Below are 23,985 nucleotides of genomic sequence, written 5' to 3' on the forward strand. Positions count from 1 at the left end.
GCTCTGAGTTGGACACACAAAGGGACATCTGCTCCTGCCTCAGGTGCTTTCTTCAAACTCCAGATCCAACAACTATTTGTACCCTCCATGCTGTCATCTTCTTGCCATCTCAGTGGGCTTCTCGGCATCGTCTCTTTCATGTCTGTCAAATCCCTTTCTAGGCTCGCATCTGAGAAGCATCCTCCCATTCTGAAACTAGTTCATGTTTCTTTCTCTGTATCAGCAAAAGCTTTTCAGGAACTCTGTATCTCTTTACTATCTATTACCACCTGTTTTGTTCTCCAACTCACATCACAAACAACCCCCTTAGCCTTACACAATATCATGTCTTCTTTATTCACAAATACAGTCGCCCCACCCCCCACTGCCACCTCTGTGCCCCAGAACAATAACTCAACCCGATTGCAAGGCTGAGGAACATACAGTGTTCACTGGGCATTTACCATTCTGTATTATTTTTTAATGAAACGAAAATTTTAATACAACAGATAATTTACTTAATGGTGTGCTTTTGGTGCTCCTTCTTAGTTATATTAGTTTTATGGATGCTAATAAAATGTTGGTATGTAAGCAATATATCGCTTCTAAGGCCATAACTATGTAACCAATATTTAAACACACTAGGTACAAAGTTGCACGGCTTGCAGAAAATGCCGTGGATATTCCTTCTAAGGAATGAAAGACTAGTCCATGACATCAAACTACAGCATTCTGAAGAAGCTTCCGCTCTGAATGCGTTTTAGAATTGTTAGATTCCTAAATTATAAATGCCAATCAAAATAGTGGGAAAGTGTCCTTTCCTTCAAATATTAATGAAGGAATTAGAAAACATGGGAATCTGATCTTGTTAAGGGGTTAATTAGAGCACAGCAGATCCTATATGGCCCTGTGCCCACTCCCAGCAGGCACAGCATACAACAACCTGCCGTGCGTGCAGTGCAACACTTTTTTTTTTCTAATAAGGGGTTTTTCAGATTAAAGGTATTTGTGCTCTCTATAAATATAGTGTGTAATTTCTAACTTGTCAACTCCTTTTCTTTTCTGGCACTTTCCCTTTTTGAAAATGGCATTCAGGGTGGATATTGGAAACAAAATTAAGGCTAAAGAGCTCAGAAGCCAAGGTGGCTTGTTTTTCTCCATTGCCCAAAGAGGGAGAGAAGCTGCCATCATTTCGTCTGAGTTCTACACATCTATGTACTTTGAGCTTGATGGTACCCAACATCCCATTCTCGAGGGGTAATCAGTTCACTTTAAGAGCTATTGCCAGATGTGCACACAAAGGCATAGGATGTTGAAGAGAACAGAAAGTAAGAGTTATTGTATTAGGAAGAGTTCATATCTCTTTGACTTACAAAACAATACCCAATCCTCGGTATTTGTTATATTACTCATTCTGCAGCCATCGGGAGAACTAGGGAGAGGCATGTTTACTGGTTTTAGTTTTGTGTACAGAAGGGCATTAATCTGCCTACATTATTCTCAGTCATATGTAGCAGCCTATTTAAGTCCTACTTGTCATAAAGGGATGACAAGTCCAGGCCACTCACTTAATTGGTAGACACCAGGCTGACAGGACCTCAATTGTGACAGTCCTCCACAAGAGAGTTACAGTAAACCCATCTGTTCCCTAAAAGGGACCCCTCTCTAAACCTCTTAAGGTCTTCCTAGTATCTTTCTGTTGAGTAGAATCCTCATACAAAGATAACAAGAACAACAAAAATTCTTGCCTCTCAAAATTGAAAAGTGCTGCAATTTTAAACTGTGGGGTCACAGGATCATAGAGGAAGCTCGACTCCCAGGAAATCTGACACACCCATGATCACAGTTGAGGCCACAACAACTGCCCCAACACTCCCGGAGTAACTGGGACCCCAACAGGAAGCAGGCAAGCACGAAACCCCACCCAGCCAGAGGCACGGGTTCCTTTGGTTTGCCCCTGTGACAGCAGCAGCCCCACTCCTGCCATTTTAAACGGTATGTGTTAGCCAAAAGTTCTGTGTAAAATTACAAGGAAAGTTTATGAATAAAATCGATGTCTTATGTGAAGGATGGAGATATGTATTTTTCCCTTTCAAACACATTTATTACTTTCTAAACTGACATAGTAAAGAGAAACTTAAGGCAGGATGTAACATGCCTTCTGCAGGGATGTTCCTGCATCATTTAGCTCCACATTCAGTCCTTGCTTGGAAGTATTTTACCCAAAGCAAGTAACGTGATTGGATGGGAGGTATGTTACTGCCATTTTTAAAAGAAAAATGAAGTAGCAGACACAAGCAGGAAGTGTGAAAAATATTGAGCAAGCAGAAATTGTTTTGGATGTGGACTCTAAGATAAAGGGATCAAGAGGTGTTTTGCACGTTATTTAATTTAGCCACGTGTATTTATTTTATTAACAGTGTGGAGAATTTGTTGTGGTAATGTAAATAATTCCTTCTAAAGCTGATTCTTGATTTTGATAAGTCAAACTGGCGTGAAAGAAAGGCATTCTCACAACTATCCATCTAACCTTTGTGCATGTGATTTTAAGAGGCAACATTCCTAAAGATATAAGACTGCTTTTGAAATGAAATGAAGTAAATTCATATGGTAGCCTATACTACAAATCATATCAATCTGTAACCTTAAAAAAGTGGTTCAGGCACTTGAAAAGACTTGATGTTATAAAATGCTAACATCGATTTGTACTTTTAGGATAGGAAAATCGCTGTTCTTACGAAGACATCCATGTATCACTTTAACAAGCCTGGAGTTTGAACCTCTCTTTAATGACTTTCACTGCTCCCCTTTCATTTGCCAACACAGTAATGGATTTCTGACAATGACTTCTCTAGAGATGTTTCTTTCATTGATTAGAAATCTACAGTCTTGATTTGGGTGTTTTGTTGTTGTTTTGTTTTTGTCTGTTTTTGTCTTTTTAAGACAAGAAATTACATTTACAATTACATTGACCTGGAATTTGCAAGTAGCTGAAGATGATCATGAACTTCTAATGTGCTGCCTTTACTTCCTGGGTACTTGGATCACAGGTAGATGACATCATACCCATTTATCCTTTTATAATCATTTATTTATTCATCTATTTGCTTACTCTATTTGCCTATGTATCTATTATTTATCTCTCTACTTATCAATAATGTATCATCTATCATCTATTTGTCTATCTTGCATCATCTATCCATCTATCTATCTATCTATCTATCTATCTATCTATCTATCTATTATCTATCTATGAGTCTAAGCATTAACCCATGCCTCTTGACTGCTGGGGAAGCTTCCAGCAGTTGTATACTTCATAATTAGAAGTGTTTTACATTGGTGAAGTGACCATTTCTCTCTCTCTCATACACACACAAATATATTGTATAGAAATTGGTTTGAAAAGGTTACCAATTTAGTCACCACACTACAAGTAGCATATTACTTATTTGTCAACTGTTTTTAAATTTAAGAGTAACTGAGTTTTCCAAAAACGCTTGAAAATCTATAACTAAACTGAACTCCAGTTTTCTGAACACAAATAATATTAGTGAATGCCTTATATCACACACATGATTTTAGGCTGCCCATTGAAAGTGTTTCAATGCCTAGTCCCGAGAGGTCAGTGCAAAGGCAAAGACATGCTGGGAGCCTCCCTTGTAAGTAGCATTCACAGGATGCTGGTGGTAGAAGAGTAGAAATGAGGCCAAGGCTATTTTAGATTCTAAAACAGTATATAATACATTATTTGTGGCATCTACAATACAAGATGCCATAAGTATATTTTATGTAAAAATCTATAGTTTCTGAAAAGCAGACCCAAAACTCTCCTTCAAGGGCCATGACATAAGGCTTGAGTTATCAAACAACTCAGGACCATGGTTTTTTTGGTAAAAGAACTCTATATACAGAGGGAAAACTGGAGCCAAACTAGTTTTGCATGTAAGGCAACTAAGAAGACTTTAGTGGCATTTATTTCATCACTGTGCTTACTGTATTAGAGAAAGGTTATAGAGAGGTTGAGCAAATATATTACTGATGTTAAAAAATTTGAACTACAGATTCTAAATAAAAGTCTTTGTCCTTTGATATTCAGCCCCTCATCCATCTAGATCTGGAGGAACATTTATATTTGTGGGAAATAGACGCATGGATTTTTGTCCCATGACAGCTGAAAAAAAAGTCAGTTTACCCACTGCATTTTCATCTTAGAAAGATGGAATTCGGTTCAAGTGTATTCAGTGTTCTACCCAAAACTCACGCAGCAGTACACACACATACACACGCACACACACACTTGTAAATGAGTTATAAAAGACAGTGCCTCCATCTCCACCTGTCTCTGTAGCATATTCAAACGGTCAGAGGCATGCATTTCCTACAGGCTTCAGGGATTGCTCCACTTTTCCATGTCTAGAAGCGATGTGTTAAAAGAGTCATCCCACCAGTGACTGTGTGGGAGGATCTCACACAGCGTTGCTGAGAACAGCAACTCTGAGCTTTCCATTACTAGTGTTCGTTGTTGCATTAGGGATGTCTGCTCTGTCCTTTTAAGTCTATGCCCGCATTTTCCATTTATGTTTCTAAAGAATGATTTTCCAGGAAAAATACTCATTATTAGCACACATAATTAATTTACCAGCCGTCTAGGTCTGTCTCTATACGACAGGACAGATTTCAGTTGAACAGCTCTTTAATGATTGCTACACTGTACATCTGTTCATGATCTGGTCTTCTCTTTCATAATCTACACAAAATTCGCTCTCTAGATGCCATTGTGATCTACAAGAATCCTCTTACCCGACAACTGGGCAAGTAATAAGTAAACATATAATCTTCCAATGCCTCTAAATATTTCCTTTATAGTAATTTTAACCATAGGTCAAAAAAGACTCTAAACCTTCAGCCTAGTTACTGTGATGACCAGAAATACCCTTTTCATTTTATTGTGCTGACTACTCTTCTACTTACTAATCCTGGCTATTCCTGCTATGAAATGTAAAATTTATCCTCCCACAGTAGGTATGTGCATATGATAGTAGTATTTTTCAGATCTATGACAAGAATTTAATAGGGATTTTAAGATATAAAATTATGATGATCAATCTGTTTGGAAATCAATTACATCACTCAACTATACATGCATTATTTTGTTAAATTTATCATCAAGTAATAAAAACTTAAAGTTTGTGATTATTGTTTGTATATTAGGAATATATTTGAAAGCAGTGAAACACTGGAAATGTGTCTTGCAGTGAGAATAAGTTTATTTCCCCTGCTTTAATATGCTTTTCTACAGTAGTGAGCAAGTCCTCTGCTTTGGGTGTCCGGCATCCAAGTGGAGAAGAGCTACTTTCCCTACAGTTTGAAGGGGGATATTGGGCCACAAAGCTTAGAAGTCTCCTTTGTCATGATGTTCTATAATTTCTCTATACTTGGTCTTGGAACATTTTTGATATTTATTATTAACAATAAATATGAGGGAAAATAGCAGTTGTAGCTGATTCTTAAAACTGGAAAGGAATATTGAATAGCTTGAAACCCTTCATTAGACTAACGCATACAGACATTTACAGTAGAAATACTCTCTTACTGTTAAGTTTGTAAAATATACTTTTTATAATGGCTCTTTTCAACAAGCAATAAAGTGTGACAGATCACATGTTACACACATTTAAATTTGTCATTGCTGAAGTAATTGTCTTGCAAACAATGGCAATACCATCTTTATCAATAAACACCTACAAATACAAATGAACTTAAAACGCACAGTAGTATTTTAGGGCTATTAAATCAGCAACTCATCCATTCTCTTGATTGGAAGAATAAAAATAGAAGCAAGTTGCAATTCTATTTTAATCTGTGGTACCAAAATAAAGGTTGTAGATAATTTTGCTTGTTTTACATGGTTATAAAAATTAAAATTCCTAGAAAAGAATACATTTATGCATAAAGTTAAAAACATGGATGAGTATATAGTGTGTAATTTCATTCAAAAGTAAGTTAAGATAAAGGAATGATTTAATCTTTAAAATATGAATTGTAGAAAAAATAAGGACACAGAAGAATGAATTGGAAAAATGGTAAAAGAACTTAACTTATATGTAAATACTGTTTTGGTGAAATGAAGGGTAAATGTGAATAAGTAAGAGGAATTGTGTCTCCATTACCACACAAGCTCCAAGCTATTACCATTTCTCCATTGCAGCTTTGACACTGATGCCCAAAATGTTTGCTTGATACGTGTACCTGTTCAAATATGGCAGCTTCTGGTAGGAAAAAAAAAAAACAGCTGGCCATTTGATCTGTCTACCTTGCACTATTTCTTCTTCTTTACGAATGTTTGCCAAAACAATACTCTGTATACCACATTTAAAAAAATCTGGAACCAAGACATTCCTATATGATTATTTAAAAAGTTTACTTTTCCTGCTCTCTCCTCTCTCTCTCTCTCTCTCTCTCTCTCTCTCTCTCTCTCTCTCTCTCTCTCTCTCTCTCTCCCAAACACATATTCAGGTATCTGTCTATGTGTGCGTATGTGTGTTTTGTGCATTTTGGTGTACTGTTCATTGTCATCATATGTGTGTGTTATAAATCTTTCTAACATGAGTTTATGAAATAAAATACGTGGAGAAATCTGAGAAGGAATAAATTGAGATTTGGGATGTATGGATTTATTTCTCACTTTCCATACATATTGTATCTCAAAACCTTCCTATCGTATGTGATTGTGATTTTTAAAAGCAGAATATAGACTTCAAAAATTCTGTTGTTTTTATTTACTTATTGAGGTACAAGCAATGCTAGGTGCCCAGGTGTAGAGAGAGGACATCAACTACTGGGCATAAGTTTTCTCCTTCTACCCTGTGTGTCTCAAGAAGTAAAATGTAAGGAATTATGGTTCTCACAGATTGACTAGGATAAACATCTGTCTATTAAGCTAATAGGATAATTTTTTCATTACTTAATTTATTATTGAAAATTACTCCTGCATCCCCTAGTGTATTTACGGCATAGCAGAGGCTTCATATGCATAGTTTTTCCTCAAACAGGTCCTTATATACTGACTTTCAGTATAACTCTCATTGAAGGAAAGTTTTAAACCAGTAACTTAAGCTGCCACCTGCATTCTTAAGTTTGAAATTTTCAAAATGTAATGGCATAGAAGAAACAAAGAAAAACTTTTGTGCACATAACCCAAAACTACAGGGTGGATATGACAACTAAATAACATAAAACTTCAACACTCACTCCTATTGGCATTCGGGAAATACTATGTAACCAAAGCCTAGCATCTGTGTTGTGATATTTTTACAGGAACATATTCCAACCTCCATCAATTTAGGAATCAATAGAGGCAGGCAACTGTGGTAGGTTCAGACATGCGTTCTGAGTCACTAAACACCGTCTGTATAAGAGCTCTGTTATTTCATCACAACTGATGTAAAAATCAACCTCGGTGTAAAATATGAAAGGGTAAAGTTATCACAAGTGATTGCATGCAGCACTCATTATAGATCAAAATACCACTCAAATTTCATCATCTAGTAGGGTTTTGAAACAGCCAAACCATTAACTGAAGAGTGTAGCTTTTACATTTATACAACCAGTGACTAATGAAACATTATACCCAGTGTGCAAAGGGTAAAAGTACCCTTTAGTTTGTAATGAACCCAATTGGAACCCCCTTTAAACACAGGGCAATATGGTTTCACTGTTTCAATAACACTAGGTAAACTGCTGTCAAGCCTCACAGTATTTATCTAGCAGCGTGAATAGCATTAATCTATGGGGCGCTTTTGATGAATTGGAGTTCAAAAGTAAAAGCCAAAAATGACTTCTTGAAAAGTAAGCTTAGAGAAGTATTTATTAGAAATATGTCAACTGCCAACAACCTAAAGGGAGCTTGGCTCTTGGCAAAATCACGCTGTGCCAACTTGAAAACACCAAGATAGCATGGATATTTTCCCCACTTGAATTGCCTTAAAGAAACAACTGACATACTTTCATTTGGGTATATATTTCATATTATTTCTTCAGTCACTCGTCTTTCAATTCTCCAAGGTTTTAAGGTGCATTTCTGTCAGCACAACCTGTCATGCTATACAACATAGAGGCAGAAGTCTCACTTATTTGAGAGTAGCACTTAGAAAACTTAAGATAAATGAGGTACACTAGACTGTGCACATGTGTTACAGATATGAATTCTTGGATCTTGCTTTTAAATTGAGGAATTTTTGTGACGGAAGCAGTAGTTCTTATAATCTGGCTAGTAATGAAGGTGGCATTTCATTTACACAAGTTCACCACACTTAATTCTGGCCTAATTATTACAATAAGGGTAAGGACCTCTCTCAAGGTTGATTCTTTAACTCTTCACAATATATTAAAAATGAAACACAGAACTCTATAATATCTAGTGTGTTTATTTATGAAAGTCCTATTGTCTCCATTGTTTTACTATAGCAATATAACTTAAGAAAGAGATTTTATCAATGACAATTTTAAAAATAAGAGAACTATAATTTATTATATTATTTTTTATCCCTTATAATATTATAACAAAAGAATACTTGGAAATATGACAAAACAAGCTTTTTTTCAGAAAATTAAATCTTTTCAAAGAGACTTAATTATTTTGTTACCTTTTTCTATTGAGAACCGCGTGGCTCACCCTTGTTTCTAGCAGTATTTATACATTGACTCAGATGAAAAGTCAATACATTTTTCCCATGATTCCTAAAGTCCATTGAATTTATCACCACATTTTGTTTTATTTACTTGTAGCTCACTTTTTGTAAGTGTTCAATGAATAAAATAATATGATCAGAAAAAAAATTGTCTTGGTGCAATATATGAGGGAAACATTGCTGCTAATTCTTTCTCTTAGAGACCCATGATGGAGTCTGGCATCTACAAGAAATTGCCAGAGGCTATTCTAGAAAGCAATCTAACTGCATTTATTACAGTATTTATGCATGTTACAAGAAGACTTCTTCTAGTCATAGATTAAAGCTACCTTATGAAGAAGACAGAATGTTAGGAAGCTGAGTAAAACAATCATTTTCTTTTCTTATAATCATCTTCTGCCTTTTTTGCATTCAAACCAATCTTGAATTAAGCACAGTGAAGAGAAAATAATTTCAAATTATCACTCATAGGAAATTAATCATTAATATTGCAAACTTTTGTCCTTACTAATCTTCAATGGCATTATTATCTTTTGGGTCACACAATTCAGTTTTTAAAAAGTATATTTGATGATAGTAAAATACAGTTAGTTTAAGAGAAATGTTTTTCAGTGCTCTGGTAACATAAAATCACATAGTAAATTTAAGACATCAACTCATATAACTTACAAGTCACTACCAAGTATCAAATTTATTATCAGGCATTTGAAAAATAATTTTATTTTCTACAAATGCTTTAATATCTTCTAATAGTTAAACTTGAAAGATATCAAATGTATATCTTGGAGATATTTATACTCATGAGAAGTCCTTCTGAAAGAAAAAGAGGACCTATTTAACTTATTTTTCTAGCCAATTGTGACAGATTTGAACTCTGTGATAGATTTGAACCATTTTCTTCCTTTCATGTGTAACGTTTTCCTAAAGAACTTACCGTGTACAATGAGGACGTACTCTGCGCTGCTTTGACCAATGGTGTTAGTGGCTTCGCATCGATAAGTGCCATTGTCCGTTTTGTTCAGGAAGAGAATGTTGAGTTCCCTACCACTCACAACCATTCGATCAGGATCTGGTAATTCTGCCCCATCCTTCGTCCACAAAACAGGTTCTGGCCTATTGGATGCAGGCATGCATGTAGAGAGAAAAAATAGGAAATGTTAAATGTACTGTGAACAAAATCAAACAAGACATCTTCCTCATGCCTAACTGTGTGTTGGCTTTGACAGGGTACCAATAAACCATCAAGCATTAACTCAGAAGCATTGGAGGCAAGATAAATATGCTTTAAATCTGTTCTACTCAATTAATAAGATATGTATTTAGGAACAGATTCACTGCATCTCTGTAGCTGTCACTTCTAGAGCTCTGATTATTTCAGTTCTGTGTCCAGATGCTGCTGTTAAAGACTTGCATATCACGTGAACTATTTTCTTTGGTCTATTGAGACAATTCTGCCTCAGATTTACCTGAAATTATACTATGGTAGCATCGGCCCAGCATGGTGGCATGATTCTTACTGAAGCTACCCTTCTTCCTCTTGTAGCTACCACTTTTTCTATTCTCCTAAGGAATTTGTCAAGATGCATTCCTTTAACATAGTGGACTCAGAGGAACAGGGAGATGGCTTAGCAGGTCGAGCACTTGATACACAGCCCTGAATATAAATTCCATGCCTGGTAGAAAGAGAGCAATGTTCACGGTACATACTATTGTGGGAAACACAGGCGCATGCACATGCATGCATGAACACACACACACACACACACACACACACACGCATGCACGCACGCACACATGCACGCACGCACACATGCACGCACGCACACAGACATACACTTGCACACACACTACATAATATCTTTAAACTATAAAAAAATGTAGTCAGATACGGGATGAATTTCTTCCTCACTGAAATCTATGATATCCACTGTAAATGACAGGTACTCTTTCCGTTTTACCAGAATTGATCAATATGAAATACATACACTTCTTTCTGCCCAAGTTGCTGACATGGTACTCTTGAAGAGCTTTTCTTAAGGGTTCTGCTAAAGTAGTTAGGCTTTGACACAGTTTCTGATAATATTCCTAAATCCATTGTAAATACTTGTGTAATAAAAAAGTCTTATGTTTCAAGGAGGTCCACCTATGAAATTCTAAAGAGATACACTCCATTGGTTCCTGAAGAGTCTCAGAAGACAGCTACGTAGATATAAAACAGAGATTTCCTCTTTTAACTTCTTACTTCTTATGAGGGGACAGAGGTTAATTTTGAGTCAATAGTCAATGCTCAACAATGTGACCAGTCAGGAATACACTATGTAGCCTCCATGAAAACTCTTAAGACCCGATGTCTTGTGAAAAATTCATTAGTAGAAAAACTGCTCCTTGAAGCTGTGAGTTAGAAAACAAAAACCCTACTGGCATAAACAGGACACCCCTTATGAGTTGTCGGTCAGGTAAGTCCCAGAGGCTTCCCCAAAACAATGCAGGCGGTTGGTGTTGACGCACTTGGTTGTACACCAGAATTAGATACTAAAAGCATTTGCTGAAGTTGCCTCACACACCGTACTTGCGTGCTATTGAGCTATCTGACTGGAAATGAGCGGGAAGCTTCCCTCCTGACTCCTACATTTCAAATCTCAGAAGGTGCTATGCAGTCTGCTGGTACAGAAAAGGCATCTGTAGTCTTACTCAACTCTGAGTCCTATAAACTATGGAACAAATCTTCCAGGCACAATATGCCCATGTATGGAGTTTTGGTGCAACTGCTGTGGAAGTAAAATAGCTCTGACTGACTTTGAGGCCTGTCCCATAGAAAGGAGGCCATGCCTCATAGCAGGACCTAGAGTATAAACCTGATCATATCCACATGTGGGAATCCTAGGGGGCAGAACAGTGGTGGTCACCCTTCCTCATGCTGAGACCCTTTAATGCAATTCCTCACATTGAGGTAACCCCCAACCATAAAATTATCTTGTTGTTACTTCATAGCTGTCATTTTGCTACTGTTATGAGTCATAATGTAAATATTTGATATCATGGACATCTGATATGTAACCCTAAAGCGGGTCACAACCGACAGGTTGAGAACCCACTGCTTTAGAAGTTAATTGAATATTGTTCCTTAGCTAAATTGAATTACCATCAATTTGTCTTTTAAGTATTTATATCTGTGTGGAAAGAAAAATGCTACTCTCATCCTTAATCAGAAAAACTTCTTTACAGGATATGACATTGGATAGAGACTTCCTAGGATACCCAGAATAAGTGGTAAATGAATGCTTAGTCAATACTATAAGAGCCTGAGCAGAAAGAATGTAAGAGATTGAAAAGAGAGAGAAGAGTTACAAACCAGCATCTTCTGGTCAAGGCATAGCCATCATGATGGTACACACACAAGCAGCTGGACATCTGCACTGGGTCTACTCAGGAATGGACCCACTAACAGTCAGCAAAGGATGGAGAAGGTACTGTGCAGTGACTTATACCTCACTGCTGAACAAGCTTCTATTTGTTAGTTACTGGGAGAATGCAGTCATTGCCTTTATTGGGCTATGACAGATGACATTACCAGGGTGCCATGGGTAATTCCAAACCAGTCAAACACATATAACCCAAGTGAAAACTCAATGTGTCATAAAACAAAATGAAAGTTATGAATCTGGAAAAGGGACGGGTGGGGATGAGGGAGAGTTAATAGAGATGGGAGGGAGATAAGCAAGGGAGGCACAATGTCATAATATATTATGTTATAAACATGTATGGTTTGTAAAGGACAAACGTAAATGATACGTGTGTGTGTGTGTGTGTGTGTGTGTGTGTGTGTGTGTGTGTGTGTTTTACCCCAGATTGTGGGACTCTAGTTTGTCTTTTTCCTCTACACTTCTGCATCTTTTCATTCAGTCGTTCATCTGTATTCTTTTCCATAACCTTTGTAGCAAAGGGAAAAGTAGAGTGCTTCGCTGAGGCATTCTGGCAAATTAATCCAACCCTAGGAGGGAGTCAGGGCATCGCTGACTCACAGTGTGTTGATCTGAAGGATGTTTTACAGTCTGCTAAGGGTAATTGGCCTAAGACATAGTAGCAGTTTCCTGGGATTGAACCTTCCTACTGTGGCATCTGACACTATCTCCAGCTACACAGAGGCAGAATTGAAGTGAATTACAGGTTTCTTTGTGGATGTCTCAGGAAGGACTGATGGCTGGCAGAGAGGAACTGGCTGCCACATATATTTTTGTGAATAGGGTGAATTATTGCAGTGTGTTAGTAGAGAATAGTGAGCATTTTGTTTTTTCCCATCTCTTCAGAAAGAGAAAGTAAAGAAATAAAGGCAATTTTACCAGGTACCAGGATTATACTCATGAAGTTTCTAAAAGAACATCTTTATATGAAAAAAAATTAAGAAGAAACTAAGTATAGGAAATTATAAAAAAATTCAAAACATTTTCTCATCCAAAAGCATAGATCATTTTAATAATATATCTAGTAAAAGAAAACCTAATGCTAGTAAATCTCTATTTGCTGTGTATATCGTACTTATGCCATCTGTTTTTAGAATTTAATAATTTGAATTTTGGAACACCCTGTATAATTTTACATGTGCATATCCCTGGCATCCCTGGAAATGGTAAAATAGGTCAAATGAAACTACGATTTGTATCAGATTTAAAGTAGTAGAATTTTGGTGGTTTTCCCAAAGCCATACAAAAACAGTAATAAACATAAGGCCAGTAACTTGTTTACTTCTTCTCAAATGATGTACTTTTAATTACAGAGCAATGTTTTCTTGATGCACAAGTTAATATTGATAAACACAGAGATATAATTGGCTGTATACCCAAAATTGACACCTCAAACCTAAATTGTAACGGAATTTTTCTAACTGGTTAAAATGTTTTCATATACATCTTAAGCACACAGTTCTAAATACATAATTAAGTTTAGATTTGTATTTTAAATCTGCACAGAAGCATAAACATCTAAAGAGTTGTGGAAATGTAAGTGCTCAGTCTGTGTTTTAAGCTTTGCTTCTACAGACAACTTTCTTCTAATAAATGAGAGAAAAATAAAGTAACAAAAGAAAGAACAAAGAAAAGAAGAAATAACCTTTGTACATGTTGTAACAGTAAGAGACCCAAGGTAAGCTCTTAGGCATTCAGGATTCCACTCCGGGAGGTAAGTCTTCACAGTGACAAAGGTGTTCACTTCACAAGATGTAACTTGATGAAATGGACATTAGAGTTTATGCACATCTTATGAATAACCTACACCCATTCTTGATTAGTATCAAGATGTTCAACTTAATATCAAGTGTTTTAGCATGCCGTGTTGCAGCTTGCGATTCATTTTAATGTAGAGGTTCCCTAGGCATTTTCTAATGGGAACCCACAAATGATTACGTATCTTCCTTCTGATGAATAATACTCTTCCCTCCATAAAAGGAGTTCCGGCCTGCAGTTTTCATGTGCTAAGATTAAAAATGAACAGGCTGGAGAAATCAGGAATAACAGGAGAAAGATCAGCAAAACGGATATGTCACAGACCAGCCTTACAGGGAGAGCACTAGCATGGTCAATACAGAATTCCCCTTTATGTTACAAGGTTCTTAGACATTTTAGAAAACCGACATGAGGTAACACTTCATGGTACTTGTCTACTAACTCTCGAACTCAGAGTAGATTTTCTAAGGGGGACACCTAAGGCATTTTCTCCCCAGCTCTTCTAACAAAAAAAATTTGTAGAAATAAGAATAGTAACTAAACACCCTCTTTTATTTTAAACACCACCTGTATTTTAAAGTCTTCCTGAAATAGAATAAAATTTTACCAAAATTTTTTAAAAAATTGCTTCATTGTTTCTTTTCTCTTCAAGGAATGCCTTTTTGAAATTATAATTTAATTACAACATTTTCCCCTTTTCTTTCCTTCCTCCAAATCAATTCTTTATACCTCTTCCCACTCTTTTCATTCATGGCCTTACTTCCCCAATTAATTGTTATTGCATGACCATATGTGTATTGTAAACATATATTCCTAAATACTAAATGTAAATTGTAATAATTTATAGATTATAACTTTTTTTCCTCTCTTTTTTTTGGATTTTTTTTATTAACTTGAGTATTTCTTATATACATTTCGAGTGTTATTCCCTTTCCCAGTATCCAGGCAAACATACCCCTCCCCCTCCCCTTCCTTATGGGTGTTCCCCTCCCAACCCGCCCCCCATTGCCGCCCTCCCCCCAACAGTCTACTTGACTGGGGGTTCAGTATTAGCAAGACCCAGGGCTTCCCCTTCCACTGGTGCTCTTACTAGGATATTCATTGCTACCTATGAGGTCAGAGTCCAGGGTCAGTCCATGTATAGTCTTTAGGTAGTGGCTTAGTCCCTGGAAGCTCTGGTTGCTTGGCATTGTTGTTCATATGGGGTCTCGAGCCCCTTCAAGCTCTTCCAGTTCTTTCTCTGATTCCTTCAACGGGGGTCCTATTCTCAGTTCAGTGGTTTGCTGCTGGCATTCGCCTCTGTATTTGCTGTATTCTGGCTGTGTCTCTCAGGAGCGATCTACATCCGGCTCCTGTCAGCCTGCACTTCTTTGCTTCATCCATCTTGTCTAATTGGGTGGCTGTATATGTATGGGCCACATGTGGGGCAGGCTCTGAATGGGTGTTCCATCAGTCTCTGTTTTAATCTTTGTCTCTCTCTTCCCTGCCAAGGGTATTCCTGTTCCCCTTTTAAAGAAGGCGTGAAGCATTCACATTTTGATCATCCGTCTTGAGTTTCATTTGTTCTAGGCATCTAGGGTAATTCAAGCATTTGGGCTAATAGCCACTTATCAATGAGTGCATACCATGTATGTCTTTCTGTGATTGGGTTAGCTCACTCAGGATGATGTTTTCCAGTTCCAACCATTTGCCTACGAATTTCATAAAGTCGTTGTTTTTGATAGCTGAGTAATATTCCATTGTGTAGATGTACCACATTTTCTGTATCCATTCCTCTGTTGAAGGGCATCTGGGTTCTTTCCATTTTCTGGCTATTATAAATAAGGCTGCAATGAACATAGTGGAGCACGTGTCTTTTTATATGTTGGGGCATCTTTTGGGTATATGCCCAAGAGAGGTATACATGAATCCTCAGGCAGTTCAATGTCCAATTTTCTGAGGAACCTCCAGACTGATTTCCAGAATGGTTGTACCAGTCTGCAACCCCACCAACAATGGAGGAGTGTTCCTCTTTCTCCGCATCCTCGCCTGCATTTGCTGTCACCTGAGTTTTTGATCTTAGCCATACTCACTGGTGTGAGGTGAAATCTCAGGGTTGTTTTGATTTGCATTTCCCTTATGACTAAAGATGTTGAACATTTCTTTAGGTGTTTCTCAGCCATTTCGCATTCCTCAGCTGTGAATTCTTTGTTTAGCTCTGAGCCCCATTTTTTAATAGGGTTATTTGTTTCCCTGCGGTCTAACTTCTTGAGTTCTTTGTATATTTTGGATATAAGGCCTCTATCTGTTGTAGGATTGGTAAAGATCTTTTCCTAATCTGTTGGTTGCCGTTTTGTCCTAACCACAGTGTCCTTTGCCTTACAGAAGCTTTGCAGTTTTATGAGATCCCATTTGTCGATTCTTGATCTTAGAGCATAAGCCATTGGTGTTTTGTTCAGGAAATTTTTTCCAGTGCCCATGTGTTCCAGATGCTTCCCTAGTTTTTCTTCTATTAGTTTGAGTGTGTCTGGTTTGATGTGGAGGTCCTTGATCCACTTGGACTTAAGCTTTGTACAGGGTGATAAGCATGGATCGATCTGCATTCTTCTACATGTTGACCTCCAGTTGAACCAGCACCATTTGCTGAAAAAGCTATCTTTTTTCCATTGGATGGTTTTGACTCCTTTGTCAAAAATCAAGTGACCATAGGTATGTGGGTTCATTTCTGGGTCTTCAATTCTATTCCATTGGTCTATCTGTCTGTCTCTGTACCAATACCATGCAGTTTTTATCACTATTGCTCTGTAATACTGCTTGAGTTCAGGGATAGTGACTCCCCCTGAAGTCCTTTTATTGTTGAGGATAGCTTTAGCTATCCTGGGTTTTTTGTTATTCCAGATGAATTTGCAAATTGTTCTGTCTAACTCTTTGAAGAATTGGATTGGTATTTTGATGGGGATTGCATTGAATCTGTAGATTGGTTTTGGTAAAATGGCCATTTTTACTATATTAATCCTGCCAATCCATGAGCATGGGAGATCTTTCCATCTTCTGAGGTCTTCTTCAATTTCCTTCTTCAGTGTCTTGAAGTTCTTATTGTACAGACTTTTACTTGCTTGGTTAAAGTCACACCGAGGTACTTTATATTATTTGGGTCTATTATGAAGGGTGTCGTTTCCCTAATTTCTTTCTCGGCTTGTTTCTCTTTTGTATAGAGGAAGGCAACTGATTTATTTGAGTTAATTTTATACCCAGCCACTTTGCTGAAGTTGTTTATCAGCTTTAGCAGTTCTCTGGTGGAACTTTTGGGATCACTTAAATATACTATCATGTCATCTGCAAATAGTGATATTTTGACCTCTTCTTTTCCGATCTGTATCCCTTTGATCTCCTTTTGTTGTCTGATTGCTCTGGCTAGAACTTCAAGAACTATATTGAATAAGTAGGGAGAGAGTGGGCAGCCTTGTCTAGTCCCTGATTTTAGTGGGATTGCTTCAAGTTTCTGTCCATTTAGTTTAATGTTAGCAACTGGTTTGCTGTATATGGCTTTTACTATGTTCAGGTATGGGCCTTGAATTCCTATTCTTTCCAGGACTTTTATCATGAAGGGGTGTTGAATTTTGTCAAATGCTTTCTCAGCGTCTAATGAAATGATCATGTGGTTTTGTTCTTTCAGTTTGTTTATATAATGGATCACGTTGATGGTTTTCCGTAAATTAAACCATCTCTGCATGCCTGGGATGAAGCCTACCTGGTCATGGTGGATGATTGTTTTGATGTGCTCTTGGATTCGGTTTGCCAGAATTTTGTTGAGTATTTTTGCGTCGAAATTCGTAAGGGAAATTGGTCTGAAGTTCTCTTTCTTTGTTGTGTCTTTGTGTGGTTTAGGTATAAGAGTAATTGTGGCTTCGTAGAAGGTATTCGGTAGTGATCCATCTGTTTCAATTTTGTGGAATAGTTTGGATAATATTGGTATGAGGTCTTCTATGAAGGTTTGATAGAATTCTGCACTAAACCCATCTGGACCTGGGCTCTTTTTGGTTGGGAGACCTTTAATGACTGCTTCTATTTCCTTAGGAGTTATGGGGTTGTTTAACTGGTTTATCTGTTCCTGGTTTAACTTCGGTACCTGGTATCTGTCTAGGAAATTGTCCATTTCCTGAAGATTTTCAAGTTTTGTTGAATATAGGTTTTTATAGTAAGATCTGATGATTTTTTTAATTTCCTCTGAATCTGTTGTTATGTCTCCCTTTTCATTTCTGATTTTGGTAATTTGGACGCACTCTCTGTGTCCTCTCGTTAGTCTGGCTAAGGGTTTATCTATCTTGTTGATTTTCTCAAAGAACCAACTTTTGGTTCTGTTGATTCTTTCTATGGTCCTTTTTGTTTCTACTTGGTTGATTTCCGCTCTGAGTTTGATTATTTCCTGCCTTCTACTCCTCCTGGGTGTATTTGCTTCTTTTTGTTCTAGAGCTTTTAGGTGTGCTGTCAAGCTGCTGACATATGCTCTTTCCTGTTTCTTTCTGCAGGCACTCAGCGCTATGAGTTTTCCTCTTAGCACAGCTTTCATTGTGTCCCATAAGTTTGGGTATGTTGTACCTTCATTTTCATTAAATTCTAAAAAGTTTTTAATTTCTTTCTTTATTTCTTCCTTGACCAGGTTATCATTGAGTAGAGCATTGTTCAATTTCCAAGTATATGTGGGCGTTCTTCCTTGATTGTTTTTGAAGACCAGTTTTAGGCCGTGGGGGTCCGATAGCACGCATGGGATTCTTTCTATCTTTCTGTACCTGTTGAGGCCCGTTTTTTGACCAATTATATGGTCAATTTTGGAGAAAGTACCATGAGGAGCTGAGAAGAAGGTATATCCTTTTGCTTTAGGATAGAATGTTCTATAAATATCCGTTAAGTCCATTTGGCTCATGACTTCTCTTAGTCTGTCTACGTCTCTGTTTAATTTCTGTTTCCATGATCTGTCCATTGATGAGAGTGGGGTGTTGAAATCTCCCACTATTATTGTGTGAGGTGCAATGTGTGTTTTGAGCTTTAGTAAGGTTTCTTTTACATATGTAGGTGCCCTTGTATTTGGGGCATAGATATTTAGGATTGAGAATTCATCTTGGTGGATTTTTCCTTTGATGAATATGAAGTGTCCTTCCTTATCTTTTTTGATGACTTTTAGTTGAAAATTGATTTTATTTGATATTAGAATGGCTACTCCAGCTTGCTTCTCCTGACCATTTGCTTGGAAAATTGTTTACCAGCCTTTCACTCTGAGGTAATGTCTGTCTTTGTCTCTGAGGTGTGTTTCCTGTAGGCAGCAGAATGCAGGGTCCTCGTTGCGTATCCAGTTTGTTAATCTATGTCTTTTTATTGGGGAGTTGAGGCCATTGATGTTGAGAGATATTAAGGAATAGTGATTATTGCTTCCCGTTATATTCATATTTGGATGTGAGGTTATGTTTGTGTGCTTTCATTCTCTTTGTTTTGTTGCCAAGACGATTAGTTTCTTGCTTCTTCTAGGGTATAGCTTGCCTCCTTATGTTGGGCTTTACCATTTATTATCCTTTGTAGTGCTGGATTTGTAGAAAGATACTGTGTAAATTTGGTTTTGTCATGGAATATCTTGGTTTCTCCATATATGTTAATTGAAAGTTTTGCAGGATACAGTAACCTGGGCTGGCATTTGTGTTCTCTTAGGGTCTGTATGACATCAGTCCAGGATCTTCTGGCCTTCATAGTTTCTGGCGAGAAGTCTGGTGTGATTCTGATAGGTCTGCCTTTATATGTTACTTGACCTTTTTCCCTTACTGCTTTTAATATTCTTTCTTTATTTTGTGCGTTTGGTGTTTTGACTATTATGTGACGGGAGGTGTTTCTTTTCTGGTCCAATCTATTTGGAGTTCTGTAGGCTTCTTGTATGCCTATGGGTATCTCTTTTTTTAGGTTAGGGAAGTTTTCTTCTATGATTTTGTTGAAGATATTTACTGGTCCTTTGAGCTGGGAGTCTTCACTCTCTTCTATACCTATTATCCTTAGGTTTGATCTTCTCATTGAGTCCTGGATTTCCTGTATGTTTTGGACGAGTAGCTTTTTCCGCTTTACATTATCTTTGACAGTTGAGTCAATGATTTCTATGGAATCTTCTGCTCCTGAGATTCTCTCTTCCATCTCTTGTATTCTGTTGGTAAAGCTTGTATCTACAGCTCCTTGTCTCTTCTTTTGGTTTTCTATATCCAGGGTTGTTTCCATGTGTTCTTTCTTGATTGCTTCTATTTCCATTTTTAGTTCCTTCAACTGTTTGATTGTGTTTTCCTGGAATTCTTTCAGGGATTTTTGCGATTCTTTCAGGGATTTTTGTGATTCCTCTCTGTAGGCTTCTACTTGTTTATTAATGTTTTCCTGTGTTTCCCTAAGGGAGTTCTTCATGTCTTTCTTGAAGTCCTCCAGCATCATGATCAAATATGATTTGAAACTAGATCTTGCTTTTCTGGTGTGTTTGGATATTCCATGTTTGTTTTGGTGGGAGAATTGGGCTCCGATGATGCCATGTAGTCTTGGTTTCTGTTGCTTGGGTTCCTGCGCTTGCCTCTCGCCATCAGATTATCTCTAGTGTTACTTTGTTCTGCTATTTCTGACAGTGGCTAGACTGTCCTATAAGCCTGTGTGTCAGGAGTGCTGTAGACCTGTTTTCCTCTCTTTCAGTCAGTTATGGGGACAGAGTGTTCTGCTTTCGGGCGTGTAGTTTTTCCTCTCTACAGGTCTTCAGCTGTTCCTGTGGGCCTGTGTCTTGAGTTCACCAGGCAGCTTTCTTGTAGCAGAAAGGTTGGTCTTACCTGTGGTCCCGAGGCTCAAGTTCGCTCGAGGGGTGCTGCCCACGGGCTCTCTGCGGCGGCAGCAACCAGGAAGACCTGCGCTGCCCCTTCCGGGAGCTTCAGTGCACCAGGGTTCCAGATGGCCTTTGGTGTTTTCCTCTGGCGTCCGAGATGTGTATGCAGAGTGCAGTCTCTTCTGGTTTCCTAGGCGTGTCTGCCTCTCTGAGGGTTTAGCTCTCCCTCCCACGGGATTTGGGTGTAGAGAACTGTTTATCCGGTCTGTTTCCTTCAGGTTCCGGAGGTGTCTCAGGCAGGGGTCCTGCCGCTCCTGGGCCCTCCCCCACGGGAGCCCAGAGTCCTTATACAGTTTCCTCTTGGGCCAGGGATGTGGGCAGGGGTGGGCAGTGTTGGTGGTCTCTTCCGCTCTGCAGCCTTAGGAGTGCCCACCTGACCAGGCGGTGAGGTCTCTTTCCCACAGGGTCTGGGAGCAGAGAGCTGCTGCGGGCCGAGATCAGATTATAACTTTATAGATTTTTAGGGATCATAGCTTGGTACTGAACAAATGACCATTGTGCTCTTCCCTGGGGAATATTGTCTCGCATTCCTAGAACTGCTGAGTTGACTATAATTCTCTGTGTAGGGTTGAGGCCTTGGGGATTTTTCCTTGTCCAGTTTGGCATGGCCACTGGTATTTTTGTTGCTCAGCTCAAAATGTTGGGCAGTCATGATGGTAATTCTTTATGTGTACAGCCTGTGAACTGTACAAATTTGAGAGGAGGTTTCCAGCGTCATCCACACATTATTATTTATAAGTTAATTTTAGTAAGAATTGCTATAGCTCTTTATGACTGCCACTTTGTTGATATGATAATCCAGATTAGAAATCATAGTGGATCACTAACTTCTACTTATTTCATTTTGTCTTAGGGACACTTGCTCTGTGTTGTTTGGGATAATAGCAATTCTTCTAATTCATCCAACTGCAAGTGAAGTCATTCCTGTTGCACTCTGTGTGCCCCCTGGGCAGGGAACTTTTTCATGGACCTCACAATTAGCCTCTGCTTTAGGCATATGTTTTTGGAGAAGAATAAAGAATCAATAAGTAATTTAGCTACACAATAGCGACTCCCATGTTTCAGAGTGCTCTGCCGAAGCTTTCTTCTGCTGTTTTTAGAGTTGGAAAAAACAAAAAAGAACATCCAAGAGATTGAAAATTATCTAGGTTGATCCTCTTCACTAATACTTACATCCTTCCCCGTGGTCTATAATTTTCTGTCACAGTCACATATATGTTGAGATCTAACACTAAAATCCTTAGGACCTTTAAACATTTTTCTAGCTGAAAAAGATCTGTGTAATACTATTCAAGTAGCATTGTGTTCTGACTCACAGAAATTCAGGATTATATACGTCTAATATTTTCTTGATGACAAAGGGGAACTTCCAATAGTTCTCTGCTTTATGTATTAGGTAATCATGGGAATACCCACTGGCTTCATATTCATTAGGAACCCCATAGTTAGTCAATAGATTTGATTAAAGTTTTAATTATGAGAGATGTTTTAAAACAGTTACTCTTTACTATGTGTAGTATTTCCAGAGGATATTAGGGAAAAGTATGATTTTCATAAACATCCTATTCCAAATTATGTATTAATTAAGAAAAGCATTTTAGATAATGAAATTATTTCATAATGTTGTGGGAAAATGTCTTGCTTATGCCACCAGGTTTGAGGGGAAACCTCAATGAATATGAAAAGTATGTGAATTGGAGATCAGTTTGAAATTGTTAAATGTAGAGAAATTTTAATTTTGTTGTATTCAGAAGAGGAGGATCTTAAGTGGGCCATCACCCACATATTCTCCCACAGCATAGACTGAGGTCACTTCTTAAACTCAAACCCAACATTTAATTGACAGAAAAAAAAGGAGGGAAAGAGAAAGAAGAGGGAAAAGAAGTGAGAGGACACGTACAGTAGGGAAACGATAAAACACGTTTGCTTAGTATCCTAAACTTTTAAAGTAAACGTAGAAAAAGTTCAAAGAGAAAAGTATTATTTAAATGCTTAAACTGTTAGAGGTTGAACATGTTTAGGAGGTAGAGCAAAATACGATTACTTCAAAGGTATTTCTCAGGCTGGTCATCGTAAACTTAAAACATATAGTCATTTGTTACTGATGTTCAAAGAATATGTTTCTCATATAATATGTTTACATTATATATGTAAATTATTGTACTGATCTGTGTATTTGGATTAAATATGAGAGTCATTTATTTTTCAAATTTAACTGTTGTGTTATTTAAAGGTAAAAGAAATGCTTTTCATGTGTCATATTTTAAATTTCTTGTGTGAATGTATTTATGTGTGTTTGTAAGTGTGTATGTACCTATGTGGGTTTGTGTGTTTTTCTGTAAACACACATGTTCACAGGTATATATACATGTTCATGTATATGTTTGTGAGAATCTGAGACCAATATCAGTTGTCCTTTCTCTGGAGTTTAACAACTTTTAATTTATTATTTTTTTATGATAATTATGATGAGGGTGATGCTGCTGCTGCTGCTGGTATTGTTATACACGCATGGTATGAACAGTGCAAGTAAGGAGTGTTGCATGCCATTACGAACATATCAATATCACATGACAATTCCTGGAATCAGTGTCTCTTTTTATCTTTCTACATTTGCATGGATTCCAGACATGAATGGTAAGCAGGTGATTATCTAGGTATGGCAGCTAGCAATTTGGAATCTAATATATATTCCAAATATATATTATTGTCGTTAGCGAGAACAGTTATATAAATGTGCGCGCGCACACATACATACATACACACACACACACACACACACATCTGTTTCGTGAAAGTGATGTTCTATTTGTTCTATCTATCTATGGTTCTTATCCTCACAAATATTCCTATTGAAAATCTCAACAATGAAAACTTCTACTTAAAAGTCCCCGTTCTTACTTGTATGTGACAGAGACAAAGACATCTTAAAGCAGTCATAAATGAAGTCAGACTGAAGTGCAAAATTTAAATCTGTGAACTCCTTTCAGATTTTAGTTAAGATCTGATTCCAATTTCTTCACTCCCATAAATAACACTCCTCAAATGTATTACAGTCTTATAGCATCAACTAAAAGGAATTCCATTACATTTATGCACACATTTGGTTGGGATAATGAAATCAACATCAGTTTTATCATTATATTTAAATTTTAAGTAGTAAGTAAGATATGGACTTTTCCGATCCATCTCCTCATATGCTGTCATGAGTTTTATGTTCTAAGACACT

General features: G+C 37.5%; 1 protein-coding gene across 8 annotated transcripts in view; it reads right to left on the minus strand.

Annotated features, from left to right (window-relative positions):
• Cadm2 (cell adhesion molecule 2) overlaps positions 1-23,985 on the minus strand; it is a 977,017-nt gene that overhangs the window by 85,225 nt on the left and 867,807 nt on the right. For all 8 annotated transcript variants that reach the window (NM_001047102.2, XM_087576479.1, XM_087576482.1 and 5 more), the window contains one exon: positions 9,604-9,782. In NM_001047102.2, coding sequence (NP_001040567.1) covers positions 9,604-9,782 — 179 coding nt within the window. The remainder of the gene's footprint in view (positions 1-9,603; positions 9,783-23,985) is intronic.

The sequence above is a fragment of the Rattus norvegicus genome, chromosome 11 (assembly GCF_021556685.1).
Source record: "Rattus norvegicus strain SHRSP/BbbUtx chromosome 11, alternate assembly SHRSP_T2T, whole genome shotgun sequence".
In the NCBI taxonomy this organism is placed as follows: domain Eukaryota; kingdom Metazoa; phylum Chordata; class Mammalia; order Rodentia; family Muridae; genus Rattus; species Rattus norvegicus.